The 27,876-nt window shown below is 52.7% G+C and overlaps 1 protein-coding gene across 1 annotated transcript in view; it reads right to left on the bottom strand.

Annotated features, from left to right (window-relative positions):
• Nucleotides 1-440: 440 nt before the first annotated feature.
• DPP9 (dipeptidyl peptidase 9) overlaps nucleotides 441-27,876 on the bottom strand; it is a 33,575-nt gene continuing 6,139 nt past the window's right edge. The window contains exons 3-19 of the mRNA XM_081092507.1: nucleotides 26,362-26,535; nucleotides 26,111-26,279; nucleotides 25,051-25,164; nucleotides 22,786-22,914; nucleotides 21,159-21,220; nucleotides 19,807-19,907; nucleotides 18,372-18,549; nucleotides 18,075-18,237; nucleotides 15,416-15,495; nucleotides 12,538-12,690; nucleotides 11,762-11,897; nucleotides 9,042-9,187; nucleotides 8,017-8,163; nucleotides 6,754-6,906; nucleotides 6,001-6,143; nucleotides 4,667-4,778; nucleotides 441-2,990 (exon numbers count right to left, since the gene is read on the bottom strand). Coding sequence (XP_080948633.1) covers nucleotides 2,898-2,990; nucleotides 4,667-4,778; nucleotides 6,001-6,143; nucleotides 6,754-6,906; nucleotides 8,017-8,163; nucleotides 9,042-9,187; nucleotides 11,762-11,897; nucleotides 12,538-12,690; nucleotides 15,416-15,495; nucleotides 18,075-18,237; nucleotides 18,372-18,549; nucleotides 19,807-19,907; nucleotides 21,159-21,220; nucleotides 22,786-22,914; nucleotides 25,051-25,164; nucleotides 26,111-26,279; nucleotides 26,362-26,535 — 2,253 coding nt within the window. The 3' untranslated portion in view covers nucleotides 441-2,897. The remainder of the gene's footprint in view (nucleotides 2,991-4,666; nucleotides 4,779-6,000; nucleotides 6,144-6,753; nucleotides 6,907-8,016; nucleotides 8,164-9,041; nucleotides 9,188-11,761; nucleotides 11,898-12,537; nucleotides 12,691-15,415; nucleotides 15,496-18,074; nucleotides 18,238-18,371; nucleotides 18,550-19,806; nucleotides 19,908-21,158; nucleotides 21,221-22,785; nucleotides 22,915-25,050; nucleotides 25,165-26,110; nucleotides 26,280-26,361; nucleotides 26,536-27,876) is intronic.

Raw genomic sequence — 27,876 nt, 5'->3', positions numbered from 1 at the left:
TATACTGGGAAAGGAATCAAGCACGTGCACAGGGAACCTCAAACAGCATCAGGGACCCTCCCGCTCATGGAATCCCAGCAGGTGGAGGAAACTGGCCATGTATCAACAGGAAGAAAAAGACATCTCTAACCTGCCATCTCGAGATACTGAGACCTGTCAGACACTTGTCCTTCTGTAGTTGCCCACCATTCATCCCCTCTTCCTGTTGGCACACCACTTGTTCCCAGACCTCATTATCAGGGCAGAATGTGACTAACTGAAGTCTGGCCAACAGATGCTGTCTCATGACAATCTGAATGTTGACTGGGTGAGGCAGGGGGAGAAGGTTATGACGACGAGATCCTGCTTTGACATGATTGAGGGTTGCCAGCTGCCAAGTTTCCTGGGGCAACCCCCGAGTCCTCTTTCTCACCAGTTTATATCATTCTGTGACTTAGGACTGGTTTCCTCTCCATTTTATTTCACAGTGGGTTAAATAAAAGACATCTTGTTCCTGAGATGATTTTAGCCATCCTACCCGTAAAACATTTTGAAATCAGCAACATAGTTCAATTTTCAACCTGTATGACAATGAACTAATTTCCTTCATATATAGTGTCTATAAACCAATGAGGTCAATAGATCAAAAGAAAGGGGGCAAATTATTACTAGTAAATTAGTGTCTTTAAAACATGAAAATATTCCCACACATAAAAAATTTTTTAGTTCAAGTTACAGTGAGATGCCATGTTTCACCTCTTAAGATTGAAGATAAAAATGTTTGAAAACACGTAATACTGGTGAAGGAATGGAGAAACTGACTCTTCTTCCCTCTTGGCAAAGTGCATACCAAGGTGTTCTCTTTGGAAGGCAAGTTGACAGTATTCTTCAAAAATTAAAAATGAATATGCCTTTGATAATTCTAGGAGTTTACCCAATAAACTCAAACATATACCCAAAATATGTACAAGGCTATTGGCTGCAGTATCATTTACACCAGGAGCTGTCCAATTACAGTCTGTGGGTTGAATCTGGCTAGATGCCTGGTTTTCTAAATAAAGTTTTATTGGCACACAGCTAAACCTACACTTTACATATCATTGGTGGCTGCTTTTGAACTACAAGGGTGAAGTTGAGTAGTTGGAACACTGATTATCTGGCCTATAAAGCCCAAAATATTTACTATCTGGCTCTTTACAGAGGCCAGCTGACCCTTATACTGATTAATATAAAAAGTCCAGAATAACTTTTATTAGTCCTTGATAGGTTCCTGGCAAAATAATTTATAGAACATTCACAAAGCTGAATAGAATGCAGCTATTAAAAATAGAGACTTGGGACGAAGGGCATCTTTCCTCCCTAATAGCCTTTTGTACTTATTTTTTAAGCAATTGAAAATAAAGCTAGAGCTTCCCAAAGGATGGAGAGGATGACTGCACTCAGCAAGGCCATTCTGCTGTCAGAAACTCAAATCCCCTGTGTGCCGTATACACAGGCACCGTCTCCAGTCCCCCTGGATCTCTGCTATCGGGACAAACATGAAGGGGGCTTCCTGATGCCTGAAACACAGTCATGTCTCTGGACAAGCACAGTGCAAAAGGAAGTAATGGTGGCCCACAGAGCACTCGGCCAGAAGGAGGCTGTACCTTGGGTTGTGCTATTGCCCTGGGAAAGCCTGGGGGGCTGTCTATACCGCCCTCCACATCCTATGCTGGATTCCGAGGGACACATCAGAACTGCGGGGACTGTCTTCACTGGACCACTCGGAGGAGCAGGGCATGGTGTCCTTCCCTTTCATGCCAAGGCGTCCAGGGCCGACTACAAAGATTGTCATGCCTTTGGCTCTGCCACCTCCTGGACCCTGCACTTTCCAAAGGCCCTCATCCCCATCCCCAGGGCTTAGAAGGAAACTCAGGCAGTGGCCACGCTTCCATCTGGAATCGTTTAATGAGCCTACTTCGTACACGCATAATTATAAAAGAATAAGAATTGACAAAAATATTTTCTTTCCTTAATATGTAGAGGTGGTTTGTTTCTGGGGTTCTTTTTTTTTTTTTTTTTCTCGCCCGCCCCTGGCAGAACTCGTGGCAGGGAGGGAAAGGAAGGAGTAAAGATAACCCTGAGGTGGGGATGGTTCCACTCCCAACCCCGGAATCTGGTCGGTGCGGGCCAGGCAGACACATGGCTGGAGGGCTGGGGTGGGCAGCAGCCGCTGGCCAGCAGAGACCGAAGCTGAACGAGTTCAGAGCCTGCCTACTAGCGGGGGAGAGGCTGGCCCAGGAGGCTGCTCTGCGCCGTGTGCATGGCCTGTACCTGCTGGCCACCACTCCCCACTCCGGGCTTCGAAAGAGGCAGGGTTCACTGGGTGCTGGCTGGGCTGAACCCCGTTACTCAGCGGCAGACCCCAATTCTAGATTTAGGCACCCCTTGCTTTCTGTCTTTTAAATAATTATGAAAAATGTCCCCAAAAACAAAACACAAGTAGGAAATGGGGCTGGTGAGGAGGAAAGGCAACCAATCGCATGCTTCCGGGCTGGGCGCAGGGGTGGGCCAGGGCCCAGGAGGCAGACCCAACCTCTCCCGTGCCCAGCGGAGTTCAGGCGTCCTGCTCCCAGACAATGGGGAGAGGGGATGGCTTCAGGAAGTGCCCTGTGGGTCAGCCGTATCTCTCCGTCTTGGCAACCAAGAAGCAGCAGGCAAAGAACCCAGGAGCATTTTTAAAAACGATAAAAGACGTCGGGTCATGAAGGCGGTGGCTCTTGGGCCTGGGCGGTCCAGCAGGGGCTGTGGCGAGGGCACTGCAGGGTGGGAGCTGCAAGGCCACTCGGTCCTTCCACCTGGTCTCACTGGTGGTGGTGGTGGTGGCAGCGGCGGAGAAACCACTTGTGCTCTAAGTGTGCGGCCGAGTGCCTTGGCCCTCAGAGGTATTCTTGTAGAAAGTGCAGCAGCGTGACTTCATAGTGCTCGCCGGACTCGGGGCAGCGGATGCTGTGTCTCTCGTTGGGGTAAATCTGAGTGGACAGAGAAGGCAGGGCTGGTGGCACCGAGCAACTCTGCTGGCCTGCCCCGGCACTCTGGAGCCCGTCCCCATTTCTGGCTCAGGGCATCACCCCTCAGGGCTTGTGCTACCACCCACTTCTGCATGGCGACAAAAGAGCATGAGCTGTGCTCCCACCCCCAACAGAGGGTTCTCTCACTTTCAATTTCTCCTGGGGAGGCAGGGTCTAAATGCTTCTTCTGTGAAAATTCATTTGGCTCTCACAGCCTCACTGGGAGGGAGGGGGTATTAGTGCCCATTTCACAGATGAGGAAGCGAGGCCCAAGGCTAACAGACCTGCCACATAGGAGGGAACAACTATCCCAGCTCCCTGGTCATGGCTTCAGGCTCAGAAGGACATTTGCGATTCCATCCTGGGTCGCCTGACCTTTGCCCTGATCTGCAGCTGCCTCTGGCCTATTTGTGAGAAGCATGTGTGGCTGGGGGTGGGGTTGCCGAGAGGTACTCTAACAGTTCTTCACCCCCACAGAAGCTCTGGCCTTGCCTTGGCTAGGTGGCTTAGTTGGTTGGATCATTGTCATGTACACCAAAAGGTTTCGGGTTCGATTCCTGGTCAGGGCACATACCTAGGTTGTGGGTTCGGTCCCCAGATGAGGGGCATAAGGGAGATAACTAATCAATGTTTCTCTTTCTTTCCCACCCTTCCTTTCTCTCTAAAATCAATAAACCTACCCTTGGGTGAGGATTAATAAAAACACCCGACTCTGCCTGCTTCCCTCCTGCCACGTTCGACAGGACAGAGCACATGGAGGCATCTGGGAAGCAGACAGACATCGGGGCGGCATGTGATCAAACCTGTCCCTCTTGCCTCCAGAATTCCTCCACACCCACTGGGCTTCTTGCTCCCCACTGTTGACCCCTTTCCTGCCAGGACAACTGCCTATGGCTCATGTCCTACTGGCCCCTGTCTACAGGGCAGCCAGAGGGATGCTGGTCACAGAGCAAGCAAAACAGTCACAGTCCTGCACTCAGGGCTGGACATCTCTTCTCTCCCTTAGAACAAAATCCAGGCAAGACCCACCCCCTAAATGCCAGCATTTACCCCCCACCCCCAAGGCCCACCCCTTACTACTAAAGCACCATCCCTTTCCCAATACCCCACTTTTCACCTGAGGCCCAGCCACCGGGTCCTGCCCTGGTCTCCAACTCCTCCCCAGCCACCCTAGTCTCCTGTCCCTGAGCTGCTCCATCCACTGGTTTCCTGTGTCTGGTGTCCTCCACACACCTCCTCCACCCTGGGGCCTGGCTGACTCCCCACATAGTCTTTAGTTCCTTTAAATGCCACCTCTTTAGGAAATTTTCTGACATCCCAGCCAATACCCCACGTAGATGCTTGCAGAACCCTGGACAGTTCCTCCAAGTTTCTTGGTTTAAAACCTCTGCGTGATTTCAGTTGTATTGACCACCCTCCACCAGGCTCTGGGCTGGGGTGAGTCTAGCTGTGTTCCCAGCACTGGGGCAGCATGGACCGGAGCGATCAACCATGACTGCTGCATCAAGGACGAATGGACACTGGCTACAGGGAGGCCAGGGAGAGGTGGCAAGTGCAGTGAGAGGTGATGCACCCTGATTGCCACTCCCACCTTGTCAGCTCCCGGGAGGGACCCAAAGAATCCAGAAGCCACCCACCTGGAGCTGGTAAGGTTTTCCGGCTCGAATCAGCTGGGAGACGAGAAAGTTTGTGTGAAAAAAGTGCACGTTCTCATCCAGGAAGCCATGCAGGATGAGCAGGCGGTTGGGCCTGGAAGACAAGGTGGGGTGAGGGTGGAGGTGGGACCCTCCTCTCCCGCCCAGAGGCAGTAGTCCCAGTGTCCTTCTCCAGCCCCGGGGCAGCGAGGGCGGAAGTAACAGGTAGTGGAGGGAGGGGGGCAGGGTTGAGGGGGGGAGACACACCAGCATAACTGGTGGGCCAGGGAGACCTCCTCAATTCCGGGCAAGGAGGGGAGAGGGTGCTCTTGGCTATGTGTGCAATGGCCTGAGCTACAGAAAGTTTTTAGGGCAGTGCTGCCCCGAGGTACTCTGGGATGACGGAAGGTTATAGAACTGCCCAGCCCAAAAGTCACCAGCACACGTGGCTACTGAGCACTTGAAATGTGGCAAAAGTGGTCACATTGGAGTTTAAAAAGTAATTTATTGGGGTGCAATTCACACAGCCTGAAGTTAACTCATTTTAAAGCAAAATTCCGGGGGCATTTTGTGTATTCACAAGGTTGTACAACCATCACCTCTATCTAGTTCCAGAACATTCCAACACCCCAAAGCAAAACCCCACGGCATCATCAGTCATTTCCACACCCTGGCAACCAGCAATCTGCGCCTGTCTCAATGGATTGATTATCTCAGTGGATGTGAGTGAATGTGATCTGAAGTAGATGGCACAGGTCTAGAGCAGGGAGTTCCAAGTTTGGCTGCATGTTGGCCTCCCAGGGAGCCCAGGCGGGGTTAGAGGGCAAAGGGAACCCCAGCATGAAAGGCATGGGAGCCCGGCATACACTCAGACAGAGCCACAGCTGAAAGTGGCAACACGGATTTCTTTAATCAGAGAATCAGATGCCAATGCCAAAGGAATGCCATAGGACATCTGAGCTGGTCTGATGCATCCAGTGTTATAACCATGTGGAACTGGGTCCCAAACCAGAGTGTCAAAATCCACAAGACAAAGGCTGTTCATGTTGAAGACCAACTGATGGGCCTCTGGCAGGCCATGAGCTTGGGTAATGAGGCTGTCCACATGTGCAGTGGTACAAACCCAGAACTTTCCTTACAGCATTCTGAGGGCAGGGCCAGGGGCCTCCCTCCCAGAGCACCCAGACACCACCTCCTGGGAGGGTCGGAGAGGCGACAGGGCTGCAGGAGGGGACGTGAGACTGAAGCAGGGAGAGGGAGGAGCGGAAGCCAGGGAGCAGTGTCAGAGGCAGGAGCACCCAGTGACTCAGAACTGCCAGGGCAGGGAGGGGCCTTACTCGTTGGGCAGCTTCTCCACGTGCAGGGCCACGGAGCCCGCCTCATAGCCAAGTTGGTTGTTCTCCGGGACGTCCATATAACGTTCCGTGTACCCTGTGTCATAGGCCATCCAGACTGTGACCGGGGCACCTGCGACGGCCACCTGTGGGCCACAGTGGATGGACAGGGCGGAGAGAAAGAGAGAGAAGAGGAGAGACACATGCACATGGGTCAGGTTTCGGGAGCCCTCATTCAACTGGCTGTCCCGGGGCCTCCCCCGGAGGACATGAGGAGCGGGCATGCACACGGGAGGGGGGCTGGCAGGAAGGGGCCCTCAGACCACGTGTCCCCCGTGGACTGTGTGCTGTCGAGGGAGGGTGAACTGAACGGGCATGTTTAGGCCGGGATCGGCTCCTCCCTGGTCCCACTGCCTTTCTGCCTCCTCCTCCTCATCGCCGCCCCGCGGTGCCCGGACAGTGCTGCGGCCTGGGGGCCCCTCCCCCGATGCTCTTCACACCATGCCCCACCTCTGCCCATCCGAGGCCGGGGTCCCAGGCTCAGCCTCCCACAGAGAGCTGCTGGCGGGGTTTTGTGCAGCCGGACGCCATCCTGGGGTCAGCAGTGGCGGGCAATGAGGAGGGGGGCTCGGCCCCGTGGGGCTGCTGCGGGGAGAAACAGCCACGTGGCAAAGCCCTGCCGAGATGCCTCCCCCAAGGGCGCCGGGGCCTGGGCGGGTGCTAGCAGACAAGAGGAGGGCGCGGGGCGGGACCCACCTTGAACACCTGAGGCTTGTGGATCAGCCCCATGAGCGACAGGAAGCCTCCGTAGGACCAGCCGTGGATGGCCACCCGGCTCAGGTCGATGAAGCCGTACTTCTGGGCCACGAACTGCAGGCCCTCCACCTGGTCCTCAATCTCCACCTGGCCCTGGGGGACGAGGCCGGGAACCTCTCAGTGGCTCCTCCTCCTGCTGTCCCACCGCTGCCCCCTGTGAGGAGCCCTCTCCCTCTCGGATCAAAGCTCCATTCACACTCGCCCTGCTCTCTGGGGCAGTGGTCAGACAGGCCTGGCACCAACCCTGCCCTGCTACCTCCTGGCTGTTCCTCTGAGAAAGTCACATCCTCTCTCTGGGCCTGTTTTCCCACCCCAAAACAAGGGTGTTAACCTGAAAGGACCCATTTTACAGTGGACATGAGGGCAACATGAGATGGTGAGTGTCCTACACTCAGAGGTCTGGCACATGCTAGGGCTCAATGAATAGCTGGTGTCATCATCTCCACCACCACCACCATCATCACCATCACCACCATTAACACAATCACTACTGTCACCACCATCACCATCACCACCATCACCACCACCATCATCACCATCACCACCATTAACACAATCACTACTGTCACCACCATCACCATCATCACCATCACCACCACCACCATCATCACCATCATCACCATTAACACAATCACTACTGTCACTGTCACCATCACCACCATCACCACCATCACCACCACCATCATCACCATCACCACCATTAACACAATCACTACTGTCACCACCATCACCACCATCACCATCACCACCACCACCACCACCATCATCATCACCATCACCACCATTAACACAATCACTACTGTCACCACCATCACCATCATCACCATCACCACCACCACCACCACCACATCATCAACACAACCATCACCATCATCATCATGGTCTCCACCATCCCCATTAGCACCACTTGTGCAGCCACCAGTCCCTGTCCAGCCCAGCCCTTGGCTCCTCCTGCCGCCTGGGCCTGTACTGATGTGTCTGGTTTCAGGCACCAGGTGGGATGGGTGTATACCTGTGTCCCCATGAGACGAAGCTCAGAGCTGAGCAGCAAAGCAGATGTTCCCCTTGGTTCCAAAAGGCCACTCCACTTATGACGGTCCTTGAAGGAGGTGACCCAGAGCCGCCCCAAACCCTGAGCCAACAAAACCCAGATCTCCCTTCACTACATAGGAAGGGCCCAGAGAGACTGGGAAGAAAAGTTACCATTTGGTTTTTCAGGGCCCCTTCGAACCGAAGACCTCGCTGACATGAGCCCCTGCCATCAATCACAACCACGGCGTAGCCCAGGGACGCCAGCGTGTTGAGCCGCAAATACTTGATTCCCTTGAAGGAGTTATTGACCAGCTGCACCTGTGGGGGGAGGCAAAGCGAGGACGTGGGGCTCTGGGCAAGTGGTGAGAAATCCAGCGTGAGATGCAAGACAGAATGGGCTGGATGGCCCCGATGCCAGAGGGATGGGGCGGGGGTCTTCCAGCCTAATAAGGACCCTGTACTTTACTGTAAAGACTGTGAATGGCCCAGAAGGGTTCTGGACGTGGGGGAGTGGAGAGGGAGAGGGGCCCATGCTGCACCAAGCCTTGTTCCTACAGCCTGTTCTGCCTCCTTTCTACCCTCAGTTATCTAAAAAGCAGACACAAATGCTGGTGGGGGAATGGCTGGTGTGGAAGCAGGTGCTTTCTCTGAGGAACTTGACTTCAACCAGCTCCTCACTTTGGTGCTGTTACTATTCGGGGCCTTATCGGGTGTGTGTGTGTGTGTGTGTGTGTGTGTGTATGGGGGGAGGGGTGCGTAGTGGGCGCTGGAGCATGCAGACTGGCCTCCACTCATCGATGCCAGGAGTGTTTTTCCCCGAGTTGTGATAATTGTCCAGATGCCATCCAGTGTCCCCTGAAGGACAGGACTCCAAGTGAGAACCCCTGTCTTAGATGTCCCCTTCTCAGAGACCTGGGCCCAGGGCCCATGGCCACCTCTGTCCCCATGCTGGTGGCCATGGGTGAGAGTGGATCACTATTGGGCAGGTGGCCCAAAGGAACACCTGGGATGAGGGGGGCTTCCCAAAGGGACAAGGGAGCATCAGCAGGAGAAGGGGGAGCGGTGGTCATCAGGGAGGATAAGGTGCACAGAAAGCCAGAGGCAGAAGCTTGAGGGACCCCAGAACCCTGTGTGGTCAGAGGGGGCACTCCAGTCCTGGCATGACTGGGGGTGTGAGGAACAGGGCCAGTACCCACCTGGGGGCCTCCGTACACAAAGAGGACAGTGGGGTGCTTCTTCCCTGGCTGCACTGCATGCGGCTTGTAGATCATGCCGTAGAGCTGCACATCAGACCGCGTGTGGAAGTCAAAGATTTCCGGGGGCACATAATCGGGGGGGCAGCCTACAGACAGAGAAGCCGTGGCTACTCAGACAGGAGCCCAGAGCCAGCTGACACCCACACTCAACTGCCTGCCTGGCCTCCACCGCTGAGGGTGAGCTGGAAGCACCCCATCCTCTGCTTTTCAAAGGTTTTTTATTTATTTTTTATTTTTTAAAATATATTTTATTGATTTTTTTTTTTACAGAGAGGAAGGGAGAGGGATAGAGAGTTAGAAACATCGATGAGAGAGAAACATCGATCAGCTGCCTCCTGCACACCCCCTACTAGGGATGTGCCCACAACCAAGGTACATGCTCTTGACTGGAATCGAACCTGGGACCCTTGAGTCCGCAGGTCAACGCTCTATCCACTGAGCCAAACCGGTTAGGGCTCAAAGGTTTAAGTCAGAGGGCCAGGAGTGAACCGGCTCCAGCAGCCGCTGACGCTAGCCCAGTGATGGCGAACCTTTTGAGCTCGGCGTGTCAGCATTTTGAAAAACCCTAATTTAACTCTGGTGCCGTGTCACATATAGAAATTTTTTGATATTTGCAACCATAGTAAAACAAAGACATATTTTTGATATTTTATATATTTAAATGCCATTTAACAAAGAAAAATCAACCAAAAAATGAGTTCGCGTGTCACCTCTGACACGCGTGTCATAGGTTCGCCATCACTGCGCTAGCTGATTCCCCCAGGAAGGTGACATCACTTCTGTGATTTGACAGACAATTTCATGGTCTGTTTCTCTCAAATCTTTATATATATATTGCTTTCATTTTTGCAAAGCAACACGAGTGTTTGGATCATGATCATGAAGAAAGTCTCTAAGATGATTTTATTCAGGTAAACAGGGTGCAGATTTGAAAGTTAAATAAGTGCCCTGGCTGGTGTGGCTCAGTTGACTGAGTATTGTCCTGTGTACCGAAAGGTCGCTGGTTCGATTCCAGGTCAGTGCATGTACCCAGGTTGCAGGTTCAATCCCCAATGGGAGTTTGGAGTGTATATGGAAGACAACTGATCAATGTTTCTCTCTCTCTCTCTCTCTCTCTCTCTCTCTCTCTCTCTCTCCTCCCCTCACCCCCTCCTTCCTTCCTCTCTCTCTAAAATCCATTAAAAAAATATATATTTTTTTAAGTTAAATAAGTGGTAATGTAGGTTGTGGAATGTTTACTGGAAAGGGGTGGAGAATATTTTTGGCCTTAGGTGCTGAGGAGACTTTCTGTGTCTCTGTAGTAACAACCAACAACCAAGCTTTGCTGTTTTGGCCCTAAGGCAGCCACAGACGATGCAAATGACGGAGCGTGGCGGGATTTGGCCACAGCTGGCCAACGGCTCATAGAGGTTGTCTGCAAACATGGCAAGATCAGCAGTTTTGGAAAACAGTCCCTAGTCCTCCTGCCTGCAGGTCCAGGGCTGGGCATCAGGACACCCAAGTTCCCATCGCTGCTCCCCTGCTGCTGTGCAAGACCCGCCCTCATCTGTGAACCAGGGCTGAGGGTCCTGCTCCATCATGTCCAGTGTTGCTGATGTGCAGAGAGTCATGGACTGAGTTATTAGGTCAGTGGTTCTCAACCTGTGGGTCGCAGCCCCTTTGGGGGTAGAACGACCCTTTCACAGGGGTCGCCTAAGACCATCGGAAAACACGTATATAATTACATATTGTTTTTGTGATTAATCACTATGCTTTAATTATGTTCAATTTGTAACAATGAAATTGGGGGTCACCACAACATGAGGAACTGTATTAAAGGGTCGCGGCATCAGGAAGGTTGAGAACCACTGTATTAGGTGGAGAAGCCTTTTACCTATTAAGGTTCCAGGGGGTGATGATAAAGATGTTTTCTAGTCCATAAATACTTTACAAATGCCAGGGCTTCCTATTTCCCAGAACATCTGGAAATCTAGCAAGTGGCAGGTCTGGGTCAGGGAAGGGCGTCCTGCTTAGGGAGAGATTCTTGTGTGTTTGGAAGGCTTTGATTTTCATCCTAAGAATAGACATTGTAACACTTTGCAGATAAAGGAACATTTTAGGGAGGCAAGCTGACTTGTCCTTGGTTCTGCAGCCAGAATTGGAACCTGGGGTCACCCCAGCAGCGAGAAGGCCGCTCTCCTGGCTCCTGGGCAAACTGACAGCTGCCTCCTGTTTTACGAGACTCCGCCTGTGCCTGACCTCCAGGCCTTCTTCTATAAAGGCTCCTAAGCATCTGCTCTGCGCCCTGGAGACGCTGCCCCTGAGGACAAGGATGCCTCAGGGACCCACTGGCAGGCAGTCGGCTCCTGAACCGAGTCTGCTCTGTGAGGGCAGGCCTTAACTGCAGCACAGAAAGGAGAGACTGTCCCAGGGGCAGAGCCCACAGGACAGCTGGGGCCAGTGGTCATGTTTGAGAGGAGCTCTCAGGGCTGCCGGGAGAGGCCAGACACTGGGGAGGCCTAGCAGGGAGGGCTGCAGGCCGCTCGCTGCCTCACACCCTCCAGGACACCCTCCTCTCACCAGTGTTATCGGATGGGACCCCTATCCATTTTCTAGACGGGCAAGCTGAGGCTCCCAACGGCAAGTCTCGGTCAAGTCCCAGAGGATCTGGAGATACTCACTGGCTGCCTCCATCATGCTGGCCCAGAACTGAGGCTGCTTGTGCAGAGGGTCATCATCGGGGCCGGTCAGCTTGTAGACGTGCACGCAGGGTGGTGTGCCCACACTGCTGTAGTGGCTGATGAACATGTCGAAATTCTGCGGGTAGGACGGGGGCGCTGAGCACCTCTCCCCACCCCCCAATTCTGCACCCTTTGTCCCATCACTGGCCAACCTTCACTGATACTGACCATCCTTACCCTGTGTAAGTGCTCATTTAAACCCCAAAACCCCACCCATGTGGGGTGGCTACTGTTATCATTACCCCCATTTTTCCGATAAGCAGACTGAGGCCCAGAGGACTCTGTCCCCTGGCCAGGGGTCCCACGTGGTCAGACTCAGATTCTTCCTATACCGTCTTTCTGGTTCTACAGTCGGCAAACTGCTACCAACTGTTTACCCTGGATGGGGACTGGCCCTGTGCTTGGCTGCTGCCTGATGTTCTAGAACAGGGGTGGGCAAACGTTTTGACTCGAGGGCCACAATGGGTTCTTAAACTGGACCGGAGGGCCGGAACAAAAGCATGGATGGAGTGTTTGTGTGAACTAATATAAATTCAAAGTAAACATCATTACATAAAAGGGGACGGTCTTTTTTTTTTTAGTTTATTCATTTCAAACGGGCCGGATCCGGCCCGCGGGCCGTAGTTCGCCCACGGCTGTTCTAGAATGCTCTGAGAGGCTAAGGCGGGTACAGGGATAGTGCCATCAAGAGCATCCGGACTCAGGGGAGTGCCCACCTGGCTCATGGAGCAGCTGTGGGAGAAGCCGGGCGTGGTGAGGCGCACAATCTCACTGGCCGACTCGTAGCTGACCACGTAGAGGTGGTGCTCCAGGGGAGTGTCCTTCGTGCCTTGGAAGTACACCAGCTTCGTCTCCTCGTTGACCCAGATCTGTGGGGACACAGGGGCTCCTTGTGAGGCTGCCCAACGCTTCCCAGGTCTGCTTTCCCATGACCCCCGCCCATCTCCCTACCCCCACAGGGAGGGCCAGTGTTCTGTGAGCAGGGGACCTGTTATCTCCCAAGTTGGCCGGAGAAGTGTCTGGAAGAGATGCACTTCTCAGACCCTGTGGGGCGGGAGTAGATCTCGATCTAGCTGGGCTGGCTGCACATCCAGGAGCAACTTAGAATCAGAACCCTGGACAGTTACTCTGGGCATGCCCAGAGCCTCCCACAGAGGCAGAGGGAGGGGCCATCCTGGGCCCAAGGGCCTGTCAGCCCCAGCCCCTGGTCCCCGGTGGGTTTGGCCCACCTGTGACTCAGATGCATGGAGTAAAGAGGTGGCACTCCCTGCCCCACCTGTATCCCTGTGGGGCTCTTAGGTGATGTCCTCAGGAGGAGAGGAAAAACCCTGTTCGGGAAGGGGATAGGCACTGCCTCTCTGGGGCCAATCTGGCAACATGGAGGCAAAACAAAAAAGTGTGTCCTCTGACCTGGCAGTGAGACCTCTGGGAACTGTTCCTGAGGACTTCGCCCAGGAGGGGATTTCAAAATGGAGGGACAAAGATGCTCAAAGTGCTCTCAAAACTAAAGAAAGGTGACAATAGGAGTGTCCAAAAAGGTGGAATTATTCCCATAACTATGGCACAATTCTGTGTCCACAAAAAAACTATTTTCTAAAAAACCTCTAGAAATCCCCTAAAATGATGTGTGCAAATAGGAAAGCTCTGCAAGTGATGTCCCTCGGTGGTCACCTCCAAGGAGGGGCAGAGGCTGCAGAGTGCAGGGTGAGGGCGGAAAGGGATTCCGACGTGCGTCGTGTCTAGAATGACCCAGTCATTATAACAAATACTGACTGCTCATTGTTACCATGCTTCTTAAATAAAGGTTTTCTAGAAATAGAGGATGTCCTTGAAAACTCAAACAAATGGGGAAATCGGCGTTCTCCAGGCCAGGGACCCACCACGGCCACAATTTTCCAGAGGGAGCGCAGAAATAGGCTGGGGGCACATGACCTCAGGCAGGGATGTTAGAGGTCACTCTAGCTCCTTTTGTTTTTTAATTTCTGAGTAAAAAGATAAGGCATGCCAATGTAATGTTCAGAGAGAGAGAAAGGGATGATGCAGGCTTATGTGTGTGCCAAACCCTATATATGCCCAGGGCTTCAAAGCACTTTAAAGCAGGGTCCTCATCCAGGGTGGTTCTGCCCCCAGGGGACACCTGGCTATGTCTGGGGACATCTGTGGTGGCCACAACTGGGAGTACTTCTGGTGGGAGGCAGGAAGGCTGCTCAACACCCTGCAGTGCCCAGGATGCCCCCACAGAGAATCATCAAGCACTAACAAGGGGGAGAGACCAGTTGTCAAGATGAAAGAATTAGAGCTATTAGATCAGTGATGGTGAACCTATGACACGCGTGTCAGAGGTGACACGCGAACTCATTTTTTTGGTTGCTTTTTCTTTGTTAAATGGCATTTAAATATATAAAATAAATATAAAAAATATAAGTGTTTGTTTTACTATGGTTGCAAATATCAAAAAGTTTCTATATGTGACACGGCACCAGAGTTAAGTTAGGGTTTTTCAAAATGCTGACACGCCGAGCTCAGAAGGTTCGCCATCACTGGACTAGATGGTTCCATTTCGCAGATGAGGAAACAGAGTCTTAGTACCCAGTTACTCCTTGCGGGGCAGAGCTAGGCTAAGAGCTGGGGTCGGGGGATAGGGTGGGAGAACACCTCCAGCAAGACTGACCGCAAGCAAGCACAGCCACTAAGAGTAGGTGACTGTCCTTCAACCTCTGGGTGCCCCACTTTCTGGCCCTCTTGCCTCACACGTAAAGATGAGAACTTAAGATCTGATCGAATTGGGACTGTGCTCATGGTTTTACAGCTTCTTTCCCAGCAATCTGTAGTGATTACAAGTCGGTGTAGGCCTTACAAGTCGGTGACGGCTTTCCGGCAGGTGTGGTTCTGCTGTAATCAACACGGTTCCCTACGAAGCCTGGACCTCCCTGCCACTGCTGGCCACTCCTGTTGACTGACTGCCACTTCCCACCATGTGAAGAGCACTGGGAGGGACACACGTGTGCTAATGTGTCTGTCTTTGGTCCACGAGGCATTTATGCTGGTGTGAAGTAGGGACCAGGAAGTCTGATGAAGGGGACCCTTTGTAAAATCTGGAATTCTGTAGACCTGGACCCTGTGAAGATGCTGTAGCCAGAGGCAAAGCCGCGCTGTTGTTTTTAAAAGGTGCGTGAATGGAACGAACGCCTCTGGTCTTCCCTGTGGCCGCATCCTTTGCTCCTGAACCTCCCCTCGGGCAAGTGTGTGTGTGTGTGTGTGGGGCCCTGGTTGGAAGCTGCAAGACGATCCCACAGTGGGCACCCCAAGTGTCCCACAAACTGTTCTTCCAGGGTTGAGTGGTTTCATGGAGTGGAAGGAGGATAACAGAGCTCCCTGTGGCCGAGAATGTGCTCAGATGGGGCCCTGCATCCTGGACCCAGGGTGCCTCCAGCCTTGGCCTTGGGCATGCTGGGGCTGTGGAGGGGGCGGAGCAGGAGGGAGGAGTGGCCAGGTGGGGGCAGGGAAGCCACAAGCACAAGAGGTCTTGAGAGGGACCAGAAGTGTGTGTCTATGTGCCCGTGCATGTACAAGTGTGCATGGAGACGCTGGTACCTTGGAGCCATGCCTGGCCAAAACCTCCCATTCACCGCTGGTCAGCGCGATCTCCTCCTTGACAGGGCACTTAAATTCATCTGGAAATAAGGAAAGGAAAAGAGGTGAAGGGGCCCCAGGAAGCTGTGATGGGGACACAAAGCACCGAGACCCCCCTGCACCACAGCAGACTTGCACTGTCCAGACCGGCCCCCACCAACTTGGCAAATGCCAGCCTACAGCCTCTGCATCCCCATCTCACTCCAACCCATTCTGAGCCCTATTCCCTGCTCTTGCTCTTGAGTCTTCTTGGCTACCCAAATTCAAGCCCATGTTTCTCCTGGCCCAGAGGGCCCTGCCACGCACGCCTGCTGGGCCTCTCCAGCAGGATTGTCCTCTGTGAAAGCAGGTGTCACACGGACACGTCAGTGCCAGCGCCACCACTGTCCTGCCGCTCGTGCATTCCAACAGGCTGCTGGCCTCACTCGACTGCACAGCACGCCTGGAGGCTGCCTTTGAAGAATTCATTCCTTCTGATTTAAAGTGAATGAGGCCACGCCTTCTCATCTGTCCAACTGCCATCGAGCAGGTGGAAGACGTGTGACAAGAGTGTGAGATGGGCATGCAGGAGAGGCCCACACACAGGTGCATGGGAAACCAGGTGTGCCCAACTCAGAAGCAGGTTTCCTGAGAGGCACCTGCTTCGAGCTCCACTCTACCACCAGGTGAGAATCGAGCTCAGTCGGCCCATTTCAAGGAGGCGGAAATGAGGACTTTTCAAGTGACATTTCCCAAAGCCAGGTGGCGTCAGTAAGTCAACAGACAAGCCAAACAGCAGCAACACCCATGAACCAAAGGAAACTCCCTGCAGATGGCTCAGCGGGCAAGTGGGGCCACATCAAACCCCGAGTGGCAGTGCCCTGAGACAGCAGGCACTCCTCAGTCCCTGCCTTACCCAACCCCTCGGAGCGTGTGGCTTCGCCTCTTGACACTCAGGCCCCCCTCGGCTCCTGGCACCCTGAACACATCCTCACTTGGGTCTCTGTCCCTTGTGCAGGTGGCTGCTTGAGGCTCATTTGTGGGCTCTACCTCTAACCTGTAGGACAATCCTGGGGTGACTCGGCCCAAGGGGACACTGGCTGACACCTGGGAACATCTATGGTTATCACAACTGGGGAGTGGGTGGGGGTCAGGGATGCTGTTGAATTCCCCCCAGTGCCCAGGACGGCCATCCAGAGAACGACCCGGCCCTGAGGTCAGCAGTGCCCACAGGAGATACCCTGCTCCAAGCTTGAGGAGCCGGCTTAACTCGCAGGCTCGGCCCTGTGGCACTCTGTCCTGTCCAGGGGCTGAGATGCCATCCAGGCTGCTGGCGAGGACGGCCACACTCCCATCACAATACATTCTCTCCCCAGAACTCCGAGCACACGAACCTGCCCACGCGGCATTCCCACTACTGAGCTCTTCACCTTGGATACGTGCAAAACCCACCTCTGGATTGTTCTCTCCTAAAACTGCCCCTTTCAGAGACTTCCCATCTCGGAATAGACCTGCGACAGAACAAATGGTGCCTGTGCCATCCTCTCTCTCTCAGGCTCCACATCCAAATCCACAGGCAAACCATGTCAGCTAGTGGTCAAAGTGCAGAGTGCAGCGAATCACCTGGGTGAGCCCAGCCCCACCGCCTGACCCATTCCTGTCCCTCTCCTCACCCCTCGGGCTACGTTCCACACAGCAACCTCAGGAATCATTTTAAAGTGGTGGGAGGCCAATGTAAAAGCCCAAGTTCCCTCCGAAACTCACAAGGCCCTACACGACCTGCCCCATCCCCTCGGCCCTCACCTGCTCCCGCTCTCCCCTCACTCTGCTCCAGTCACACAGGCTTCTTTGTTGTTCCCTTAACATGCAGACATGGTCTTGCCCCAGGACCTTTGCATGGGCTGCTCGTGAGGCCTAGAGCTCTGTGTAGCTGCCTCCGCCATTTTTACCACATCCTCCAAGTCCCTGCTCCATGGCACATTATCCAGAGACATTCTCCTAACCATCAGTTCTAGAAAGAAAGCCCCTCATGCTCATCACTCCCTCGACAGCATCTTTCATAGTTTTTGGATTACTACTCAAAAACAGCCACAGAGGACATATAAGTGACTGGGCGTGACCATGTGTTACAGAAACAGGCAGATGGTCTGGGACTGACTTGCAGCTATACTATAGGACAGTGATGGCGAACCTATGACACGTGTCAGAGGTGACACGCGAACTCATTTTTTTGGTTGATTTTTTTTTTTTGTTAAATGGCATTTAAATATATAAAATAAATATCAAAAATATAAGTGTTTGTTTTACTATGGTTGCAAATATCAAAAAGTTTCTATATGTGACACAGCACCAGAGTTAAGTTAGGGTTTTTCAAAATGCTGACACGCCGAGCTCAAAAGGTTCGCCATCACTGAGCTATAGTTTGCCGACCCCTGGTGTAAGACGGGCCTGGCACCTGGCAGGTGCTCAGTAACTCCTGTTGATTGAATGAATGAATAGGCAGCTATGGTAACCCCTGCCAGGTGTGAATGACTTCTTTCCTGTGGGCGGCTGAGTCAGAGGGTGGGATCAGTGAACAAACAGCGCATGGAACCTCAGACGGCAGTTGGATGAGCAATGGTGTTAGTCAGGCTGTGCTCACCTTCCCCGGGGCTGAAGGGCTCGCTCCAGTCGTAGCCGTTAGGCTGTAACACGGTGGTGACCTTGTACAAGTGGCAGAAGCCGGTCTTGCTTTCGTTGGCGCGGATGAAGCAGAGCTCGTCCTCACCCTCTGATTGGGGGAAGGGATAGAAGATGTCATGAACCTGTCCGGGCAGAAGAGGGAAGACACGTCAGGTCAGGCACACCCTGCTCAGGAAGGGGAGGCCCAACCCAGCCCCGTGGACTCTCCCTCCCTGGCCAGGAGCAGGCCTGCCTGAGCTCACTTCCCCACCCTTACATTGATCCATACGTTGGTGATCTCCTCGTACACCACGTACGGCTGGACGTTACTGGGCACGGCTCTGGCGAAGGCCTCCCGCTGCTCCTCATCTTCGGTGATGGGGATGAACAGGGCTGGGGGCAGGAGGACGAGCTGGAGCTGCTGCTGGGGCCGATCCAGGAGCATGGCCCAGGCGCTGAGAGGGCGAAAGAGAAGCCAGAGGCCTCAGGACCAGCAGCCGGAAACGGGTGACTAAAGCCCCCTTCTGTCACCTTCACCGATACCTGACCAAGTGACCCCACGACACACAGTTTCCTGGCTGGAAGGCATGCTCAGGGGGCTGGCAGAACTCCACAAACTGACTTCTGGAAACGGCTGACATCATGAAATCATAGAGCAGTTTTGAGAAAGCCACAATTTCAGCCAAATCCTCACCTACACACACCATCCTTGATTTCATATTTTGGTGTAACTTGACAATTTTTAACTTAAACGTATTTTAAATGGGGACCTCTCAGTATTGTAAGTGGAAAAGCAGCATCTCAAAATAAACAGGAAGCAGCTAAAACCAAATTAAAGTGTAATTTCAGCCCAGCCAGCATGGCTCAGTGGTTGAACCAGGAGGTCACAGTTTGATTCCTGGTCAGGGCACATGCCCAGGTTGTAGGCTCGATCCCTCGTGTGGGGCATGGAGGAGGCAGCTGATCAATGATTCTTTTTCATCATTGATGTTTTTATCTCTCTTCCCCTCTCCCTTCCTCTCTGAAATCAATAAAATAAAAAAAATAAAATATATATATATATATATATATATATATTTGTTTATATTTATATAAATATAAAGAGCAACATCATAGGGATGGGAGGTTCCAGCGAGAGCCCATGGCCTGAGTCTCGCTGTTTCTGTTATGAAGGGAGTCTGGCAAGTGTTTGGAGCAGGGGATGCACACCCTTTCTGTAAAGGGGCCAGCGAGTCAGTATTTCAATTCTGTGGGCCACAAGTGTCCCTCACAACTACTCAACCCTGCCCTTGTAATGTGAAAGCAACCACAGACAAGCTGTAGATGAATGGGTGTGGCCCTGTGCCAATAAAACTTTATTTACACACACTAAATTGTGGGTTTGATATCACTTTCATGTATGATAAATTATTATTCTTTAGATCCCCCAACCCCCAATCCCCAAATCATTTAAAATCATAAAAACCATTCTTGGCTCTTGGGCCTCACAAAAAAAGATGGGTGGAGAGGAATGAGCCTCCGGGCCATGCTTTAGGACCCATTAGAGATGTTTGTCTCTGATGTGAGCAGAAGGGCTAGAAAGTGAGTGAAATGGGACTCCTTCTATTTGGTGACTCCATGATTCTTACGATAGGGGTGGAGGTGGGGGTAGAGAGGAGTGGCCCACCCAGGTCCTGAAAATAAATGACTTAGATGCTGTCAGACAGACTCACTATTTGCCGTCTCGGGTCCACCCGGCCCGGGCGATGTATTCCGCCTTGGGGAAGAGCATGCTGAAGGGCTGCACCAGCTCCTTCTCTTGGGTAGAGACGATCTAAAGGGAAAACAGACTCGGGTCACATTACATGCTACCCAGGAGTAGACAGTCACTGTTAGGGGCACACTGTGTCCCCCCTTAAATCCACATGTTGAAGTCCTCACCCCTAGTACCTCAGAATGGGGCCTTATTTGGAAATAAAGTGGCTACAGATGTAATTAGTTAAGATGGGGTCATACAGGTAGGGTGGCCCCAATCCAACAGGACTCGTGTTGGAAGTGTGGACACAGGTATCACATGGGTAGAGTGTCTTGTGATGAGACACAAGGAGAAGGCGACCGTCTACAAGGCAAGGAGAGAGGCCTGGAACAGGTCCTTTCTCATGGCCTCAGGAGAAACCAGCCCTGCCGACACCTTGATTTCAGACTTTTAGCCTCCATAACTGTGAGACAATAAACTGTTGTTTAAGCTGCCCAGTCTGGGGGACTTTATTATGATAGCCCATTGGCTGGAAACCCAGGGTTCTGGTGTGGACTGTCACTGCAAAGCCAGGTGGCCTTGGGCAAGATAGTCTTTGGATGCCACAGTTTCCTGGAGCCTAAATGGGGCTGGCATGGCATTTCCCCAGGAGGAAAAGGCAGGCGGGGCCTCAGCATGCCCCACACCCCAGCGGGCACCCCCCTAACATCCCCAATTGCCTGTTCAATTGGTATAACCCATACCACTGCAGGACCCTGTTTGTCTGGCAGAGCCAGGGACTGTTTAAAACAAAGCCACTTAGAGCTGATCTGTGTTAGATCTGCACAAATACTCTGGTCAAGAGTGGAGAAGGGGTCTGGTTAGGGCCGAATTTTGCCCAGAACAAAAACTGACTCCTCAATTACAAAAGTCAGTGTAGTTTATCATACGCTTCCTTCTGAAACATTACACAAGAATGCATTTTGGCAAAAATATGCAAGGGCTTTCTCAGCTTGTCTGAACTCTGACCTGACGTCCCCATCCCCACGGCCCTTCTGTCACAGCCGCTCTGGCCCTCCTGACTAGGGAGGCCTGAGCAACAACTCCCTAAGTGACGAGGACCTCTTGTCATTTCAGAGTGAGGTGCAGAGTGACGGGGGCACCAGGGCCCAGCCTGGCAGCAGAGCTCTGGACGGCGTTGTTTTGCATTCAGTTGGCCAAGAGGAGCACCTGCCGCGGGAAGGGAGCGAGCAGACTGCTGATGCTGCCCACCTACCTACCCAGCTCAAAACACATACCCTGACCCCTCTTCTCACCCAGAAGCTTCTCGGGGCTCTCTGGCCCTCTTACCTTGCCTTGACTGTCAGTCTGAAACTCAGCCAGCTTCAAGGCGATCTTTGGATTCTTGCTACCTGCAGAAATGAAAGTGAGGTGAGCCTGGCAGGTGTTGCCCATGTGGGGTGAGAGCAGGTGTTGGGGCGGAGGGTGCAGGGGACACAGAAAGGTGACACAGTGGGCATGGGGGGAGGGGGAGGAAGGGTGTCCAAAGGTCTCTCCATGGGCAGGTCTCCCTCTCTGGTCCAGGCACAAAATCCCTGAGCAGGACTTTCTGACTGAGCCAGGACCTCATTCCAGACAGAGTGATGTACAACCTCTAGCTGATAGGGAGGTCATGGTGGAACATACACGAGGAAGACACCTGCTGCCTTTGGAGAGCTTGAAATCTGGCCTCCGTGCTCTCATCTGTCAACTGGGGAGGGAGCAGACTGACTTTTCCCATTTGCATTGGGGACTGAAAATATCCTCTAGGGCAGTGGTCAGCAAACTCATTAGTCAACAGAGCCAAATATCAACAGTACGACGATTGAAATTTCTTTTGAGAGCCAAATTTTTTAAACTTAAACTATATAGGTTGGTACATTGTTATTAACTTAATTAGGGTACTCCTAAGGCTTAGGAAGAGCCACACTCAAGGGGCCAAAGAGCCGCATGTGGCTCGTGAGCCGCAGTTTGCCAACCACGGCTCTAGGAGGTTCTGCCAGCAAGGCAAACAGGAAGTGCTGCTCACTGCAGGTCAGCGAGAACAACTCTTTTATTTGCCTCCATGCAGGCGGCAAACAAGAGGCCTGCAGGCTGAACCTGAACCTGGCCCGCCATATATTTCGTTTGGCTTACCAGGTATTTTTATTATTATCTTTTTAAAATATATTTTTATTAATTTTGAGAGGAAGGGAAAGTGACAGAGAGATAGAAGCATCAATGATGAGAGAGAATCATTGATTGGCTGCCTCCTGCACACCGCTCACTAGGGATCAAGCCTGCAACCCAAGCATATGCCCTGACTGGGAATTAAACTGTGACTTCCTGGTTCATAGGTTGATGCTCAACCACTGAGCCACACCAGGCCGGGCTTTCTAGGTGTTTTTAAATAATTCGAGCAACATTAAAGAATGGGGGGTTTTCTGCCCAGTCAGTGTTGCTCAATGGTTGAGCATCAACCTATGAATCAGGAGGTCATGGTTTGATTCCTGGTCAGGGTACAAGCCCAGGTTTCGGGCTCAATTCTCAGGTGTGTAGGAGGCAGCTGATTGATGATTTTCTCTCATCACTGATGTTTCTCTCTCTCTTTCCCTCTCCCTTCTTCTCTTTGAAATCAGTAAAAATATATTTTAAAAAAGAATTGGGTAATTTCTCAAATGAGTCTGGATTTACAGTTTCTCTTGAGAAACAGGCAAACTCGAGTCTGTACCCTCACAGGTGGTGAATGTCTGATGCGTCCTAGGTTGGGGCCCACACCCCGTCACAATCTCCCTGAGCTCCTTCTGTCTCCGGAGCCCCGAAGCAGTGCTGGCCCTGCTGCTGTTCCCGAGCCCGGCCTGCTCCTGAGTCCTGTGGGCCCATCCTAGTTGGAGCCTCACCTTGCTCTATGAGGACTCAGACCACTGCCCAGCCATCCCCACCTGTCCCGGGCACTCACCTGTCCGGGGGTACCGGTACGAGTCTGTCTTCCTTTCTTCTAGTGCAGGAGAGGGCACGTGAATGACCTCCACCTCCGACTCGTCGACCTCCTCGTACAGGATTCGCAGTGTCTTGTGGCCTTCTGAACCTGGGAGGAGGCAGGGACACCACTGAGGGTGCCAGGAGGCCACCCATCCCGTGCACACGAGGGACTCTGCTGTGCCACAGCTGGGCCCAGGCAAGAGCATGAGCCTTTGGGCTGGAACCCGGGGCTGCCCTTTACTAGACCTTCAGCCAGTCACACCTACTCCTGGGGCCTAGTTCCCCTACCTGCACAGTGGGGTCGAGGACTGAGCTATTCCCAGCACAAAACAGTGTGGGAACTGGCAATGGAGGGGGTTTGTGTTCTGAATTGTGTATGTTCCTGTCAAGTCCCTATGTTGAAGCCCTAACGCCAGGACCTCGTAATGTGACTGTATGTGGAGATGGGGTCTTTAAAGAGGTGGTTAAGGTAAAATGAGGTCATTAGGTTGGGCCCTAATCCAATATGACTGGTGTCCTTATAGGAAGAGATTAGGAAACAGACACACACAGAGGGAAGACCTGTGAGGAGACAGGGAGAACAGCCAAGGAGAGGGGCCAAGGTGCTGACACCTTGACCTCGGACTTGCGGACTCCAGCACTGTGAGACAACAAGTGTCTGTCGGTTAGGCCCTCAGTCTGGGAGCAGGTTCAGCAGCCCAAGTTAATTAACACGTCTCCAGAAGAAGAATTAAAATAAAGATCATTGTGAGAATAAGCAGATCACTGGGTGGTAACAGCTGAGAGAGAAGTGGGGTGACTGGCCAAGCTGACATCACAGGGACAGAGCCCTGGCCGCGCCTTCCTCAGCAGGCCCTTTCCTTCCTTAGCCACTGAGAAGGTTCTCCTGCTGCTTCCTGTTTCTGCCCTAAGACTCACTGTGGACAGACCAAAGATGTCTCCGGAAGCACCCGCCTGCTCCGCACCTGCTTTAGGGCGGAGCCCTGGACACCTAAGGGGCTGAGTGGCTGGCTCGAGGCCATGTGGCTTGGGAGTGGCAGCACTGTGCTTCCTCCTCAGCTGTGACAAACAGGAGTCTCCCGACATTGTGCAATGTCCCCTAAAGGCAGGTTCACCCCAGCTGAGAATGACTGATATACGCCCAGAAGATCACCCACCAGGATCGGTGTATAAACGTATTCCAAGGAGTATTGATTATGACACCAAAATAAAACCAAAACCCACAACTAGAAACAACCAAAGAACTAGCTCAATAAACCATGGCACAGTCATGCTCCAAAGAGTCCTTTATGTGCTGACTGCAAGGGATCGTGTCCCCCCCAAATTCAAATGTTAAAGCCTATCCCCGATATAATGGCATTACATGATGGGGCCTTTGGGAGGTGATTAGGTCATAAGGACGGAGCCCTCATGAGAGGGGTAAGAGTCCTTATAAAAGAGACCCCAGGCCGAAACCAGTTTGGCTCAGTGGATAGAGCGTCGGCTTGCGGACTGAAAGGTCCCAGGTTCGATTCCGGTCAAGGGCATGTACCTGGGTTGCGGGCACATCCCCAGTAGGAGATGTGCAGGAGGCAGCTGATCGATGTTTCTCTCTCATCGATGTTTCTAACTCTCTATCTTTCTCCCTTCCTCTCTGTAAAAAATCAATAAAATATATTTAAAAGAAAAAGAGACCCCAGGACATGAGGACACAGAAAGAAGGTGCCATCTATGATGAACCAGGAGGAGGTTCTCACCAGACACTGAATCTTCTGGTGCCTTCATTGTGAACTCCCAGCCCTGAGAACCATGAGATGTAAGTAAGTGCTGTTTATAAGCCCCCCAAACTGTGGTGTGGTTATAGCAGCCCAAACGGACCGAGACACTGATATCAATAGAAAGACTGCTGAGGTTTCTTTAAAGTGACAAGTGCAAAGAGCAGAAAAGCACACAGAGTCTATTAATAAAAGAAGTGTACACAGAGCATTTTTGTTGTTAATCCTCAACCAAGAATGTTTTTTCCATATTGAAGGGAGGGAGGGGGAGAAAGGAGAGAGAGAAAGAGAAACATCGATTGGAGAGAGCCACATCGACTAGTTGCCTCTAACACCCGCCCCGGGCCAGGGATCCAACCTGCAACCCAGATACATCCCCTTGACCAGGAATTGAACCCACAACTCTTCAGTGCACGGGCCAATGCTCAAACCACTTAACCACTGGCCAGGACCATAGAAGCATTGTTTAAAAATGGAAAGGGACCTACCTTCCCAGGAGGCTGTGGGACACCACCAGTAGCCAGTGAAGCGGTCGAATTCTTCCTGGATGACGAAGGTGGCCACGCCCGCAGATTTGGGGTCCTCGAGAACGTTGGCTAAGCCTGGAGGAGGAGAAAGCAGGACAAGAGGTGAGGAATCTTATTTAAAGCAGGTTCCTCCCCCTCGGCACTGCTAACATTGAGGTCAGCACATTCTCTGTGGGGTGCTGTCCTGAGCACTATGGGGTGTTGAGTAGCATCTCTGAACTCCCACCCACTCGATCCCAGGACATCCCCACCCAGCTATGGCAACTAAAAGTGTCCCTGGAGCCCTGACCGGTTTGGCTCAGTGGATAGAGCGTCAGCCTGCGGACTGAAAGGTCCCAGGTTCGATTCTAGTCAAGGGCATGTACCTTGGTTGCGGGCACATCCCCAGTAGGGGGTGTGCAGGAGGCAGCCTATCGATGTTTCTCTCTCATCAATGTTTCTAACTCTCTATCCCTCTCCCTTCCTCTCTGTAAAAAATCAATAAAATATATTTATAAAAAAAAAAAAGTGTCCCTGGACATGGCCAGTGTCTGAGTTGCCCCCGGCTGAGCTGCTCAGGTTTAGAGCGAGGGCAACAGGGCTGTGGGGCAGGACAGGGGGGCAAGTCTGAGGCCACGTCAGGTGCAGAGTTCCAAAAACATCTTTAGAAGGGGAAGGTCACTTTCCAACGAGGAGGGGCATGAGGGAAAACTCGGGGAGCAGGTGAGATCTGAGCTTGAACCATGGAGTCAGAAAGGAGAGCAGAGGTGGGAGGGGCCGAGTGAGCAGAGGTGCAGAATAAGTGTCTGGTGGAGGGAGGCCAAGAGGGCCACACAGGAGGGTGGCTTGTGAGAGCCGGGTTCAGGAAGGTGCCTGGGGTCAGGGAGAGTGGAGTGGGGACAGGGTATTTTCTAGAAGCTGGACTGGTGGCTTTGATGACTATGCCTGGAAAGTGCTGGCCTGGGCCTGGCCCAACAGACCACACCCTTGGGTGCAGGTTCCTGTCCACCCTGGCCAGGACTGACACCTCTGCCCGCTTTACCTCTGTGGCAGAAAGTCAGCCGCTGCTCTTCACCGGTCTCAATGTTGGCCACCCACAGGTCACTGTTATTGATGAAGGAAAAGAAGGCGGGGTCGGCAGGGCAGATCTTGGGGTCCATCCGAGGCCCAGAACACTGGGTTTTGATTTCCAATGGCTTCATGGGGGACACCTGGGGACAAAGAGGCCTGGCTCAGAGGGGGCAGGATGCCGCCCACCTGCCCAGCCCACTGCAGCGAGGGACCGGCACTTACCATGAAGCCATTCTTGCCCCCGTCCCGACAGTGGAAGAGGCTGTTGCTGGCCTGGAAGAGGAAGAGGCCGCTCTCGCTGTGGAAGTCATAGGAGGTGATGCCGAAGACGCCCAGGCGCTTCCGCTCCCGCAGCAGCTCCTCCTCGCGAGAGTAGACCCCGTGGTGGGGCGTGGCCTGGCGACACACAGGAGACAGATGCCAGTGTCAGCAGCCAGAGGCCCTGGCACCTGGGCATTACCGGGAGGGACCTATTTGACCTGGGTCCACGCCAGGGAGAACCTTCTGATGAGCAGTGCTACACGGAGCGGAACGGGTGGCAGGTCCTTTTCAGGTCTTACATGGAGCTCCTCCCCTCGTGCCCGCCTCTGGGCTTCCCTGTGCCCCTTTCCCCTGGAACCTCCAAGGCAGACAGCACTGTCTTCTGCCCCACAGCATGGAGACACTGCTGGACTGCTCTTCCCTGGTCCCCAAAGCCAACCCCTCAGACGCCTCCATCCTCTTCACCCCCTCTTCCTGCCAAAAGCATTTGATCCGAACCCACCTAACACCAGTCATACTTTCTGCACAGGTGGGGGGCAGGGCAAATTCCAGACCACCTGATCCCCACACACCCAACCCTGGCGGGTCTGCGCAGCTAAAATACTGTGGGCAAGGAGAATTCTGAAGATGACATGGAGATGTAGAGGAACATTAATGACAAGAAACGCATTTAAGCCAAAACCGGTTTGGCCCAGTGGATGGAGCGTCGGTCTGCGGACTGAAGGGTCCCAGGTTCGATTCTGGTCAAGGGCATGTACCTTGGTTGCAGGCATATCCCCAGTAGGAGATGTGCAGGAGGCAGCTGATGGATGTTTCTCTCCCATCAATGTTTCTAACTCTCTATCTCTCTCCCTTCCTCTCTGTAAAAAAATCAATAAAATATATTAAAAAAAAATGCATTTAAGAAAAGCAGAACCCAAGCCCCGTAGAGCATCAGCCTGTGCACTGAAGGGACTCAGGTTCGATTTCAGTCAAGGGCACATGCCCAGGTTGCAGGCTCGATCCCCAGTAGGGGGTGTGCAGGAGGCAGCCAATCAATGATTCTCTCATCATTGATGTTTCTAGCTCTCCCTCTTCCTTCCTCTTAAATAAATAAAATAAAAAAGCAGAACCCAAAGCAAAATTACCCCCACGCTGAGACAAAAGCTATGTGACCACAGCTCCTTGGCTTGGGGACTGAACGGGGCAGGCAGAAGGGAGAGCTGCTGCGTGGCACGGAGAAACTCAGAGTGTGTCACCCCCCCACACCCTACTGTCAAATCCTTTTACAGAACTACACCAACCAATGAAAAGGCGCTCTCGTTCTTCACCCGCCATCCTTCCCCCTGGAACCGAGTCAACTCTGGATGACATTAATTATTAGCCAAGTCTCCATAAAAAGGCCTGGACCCAAGTCAGTTCAAGTCTTTGGTGAGGCATTTAAAAGGAAGAGATGCTGCTCTGACCGGTTTGGCTCCATGGATAGAGCGTCAGCCT

The sequence above is a fragment of the Myotis nattereri genome (genome assembly GCF_964212035.1).
Source record: "Myotis nattereri genome assembly, chromosome: 5".
Lineage (NCBI taxonomy): Eukaryota > Metazoa > Chordata > Mammalia > Chiroptera > Vespertilionidae > Myotis > Myotis nattereri.
This window is presented reverse-complemented; position numbering and strand designations above follow the sequence as displayed.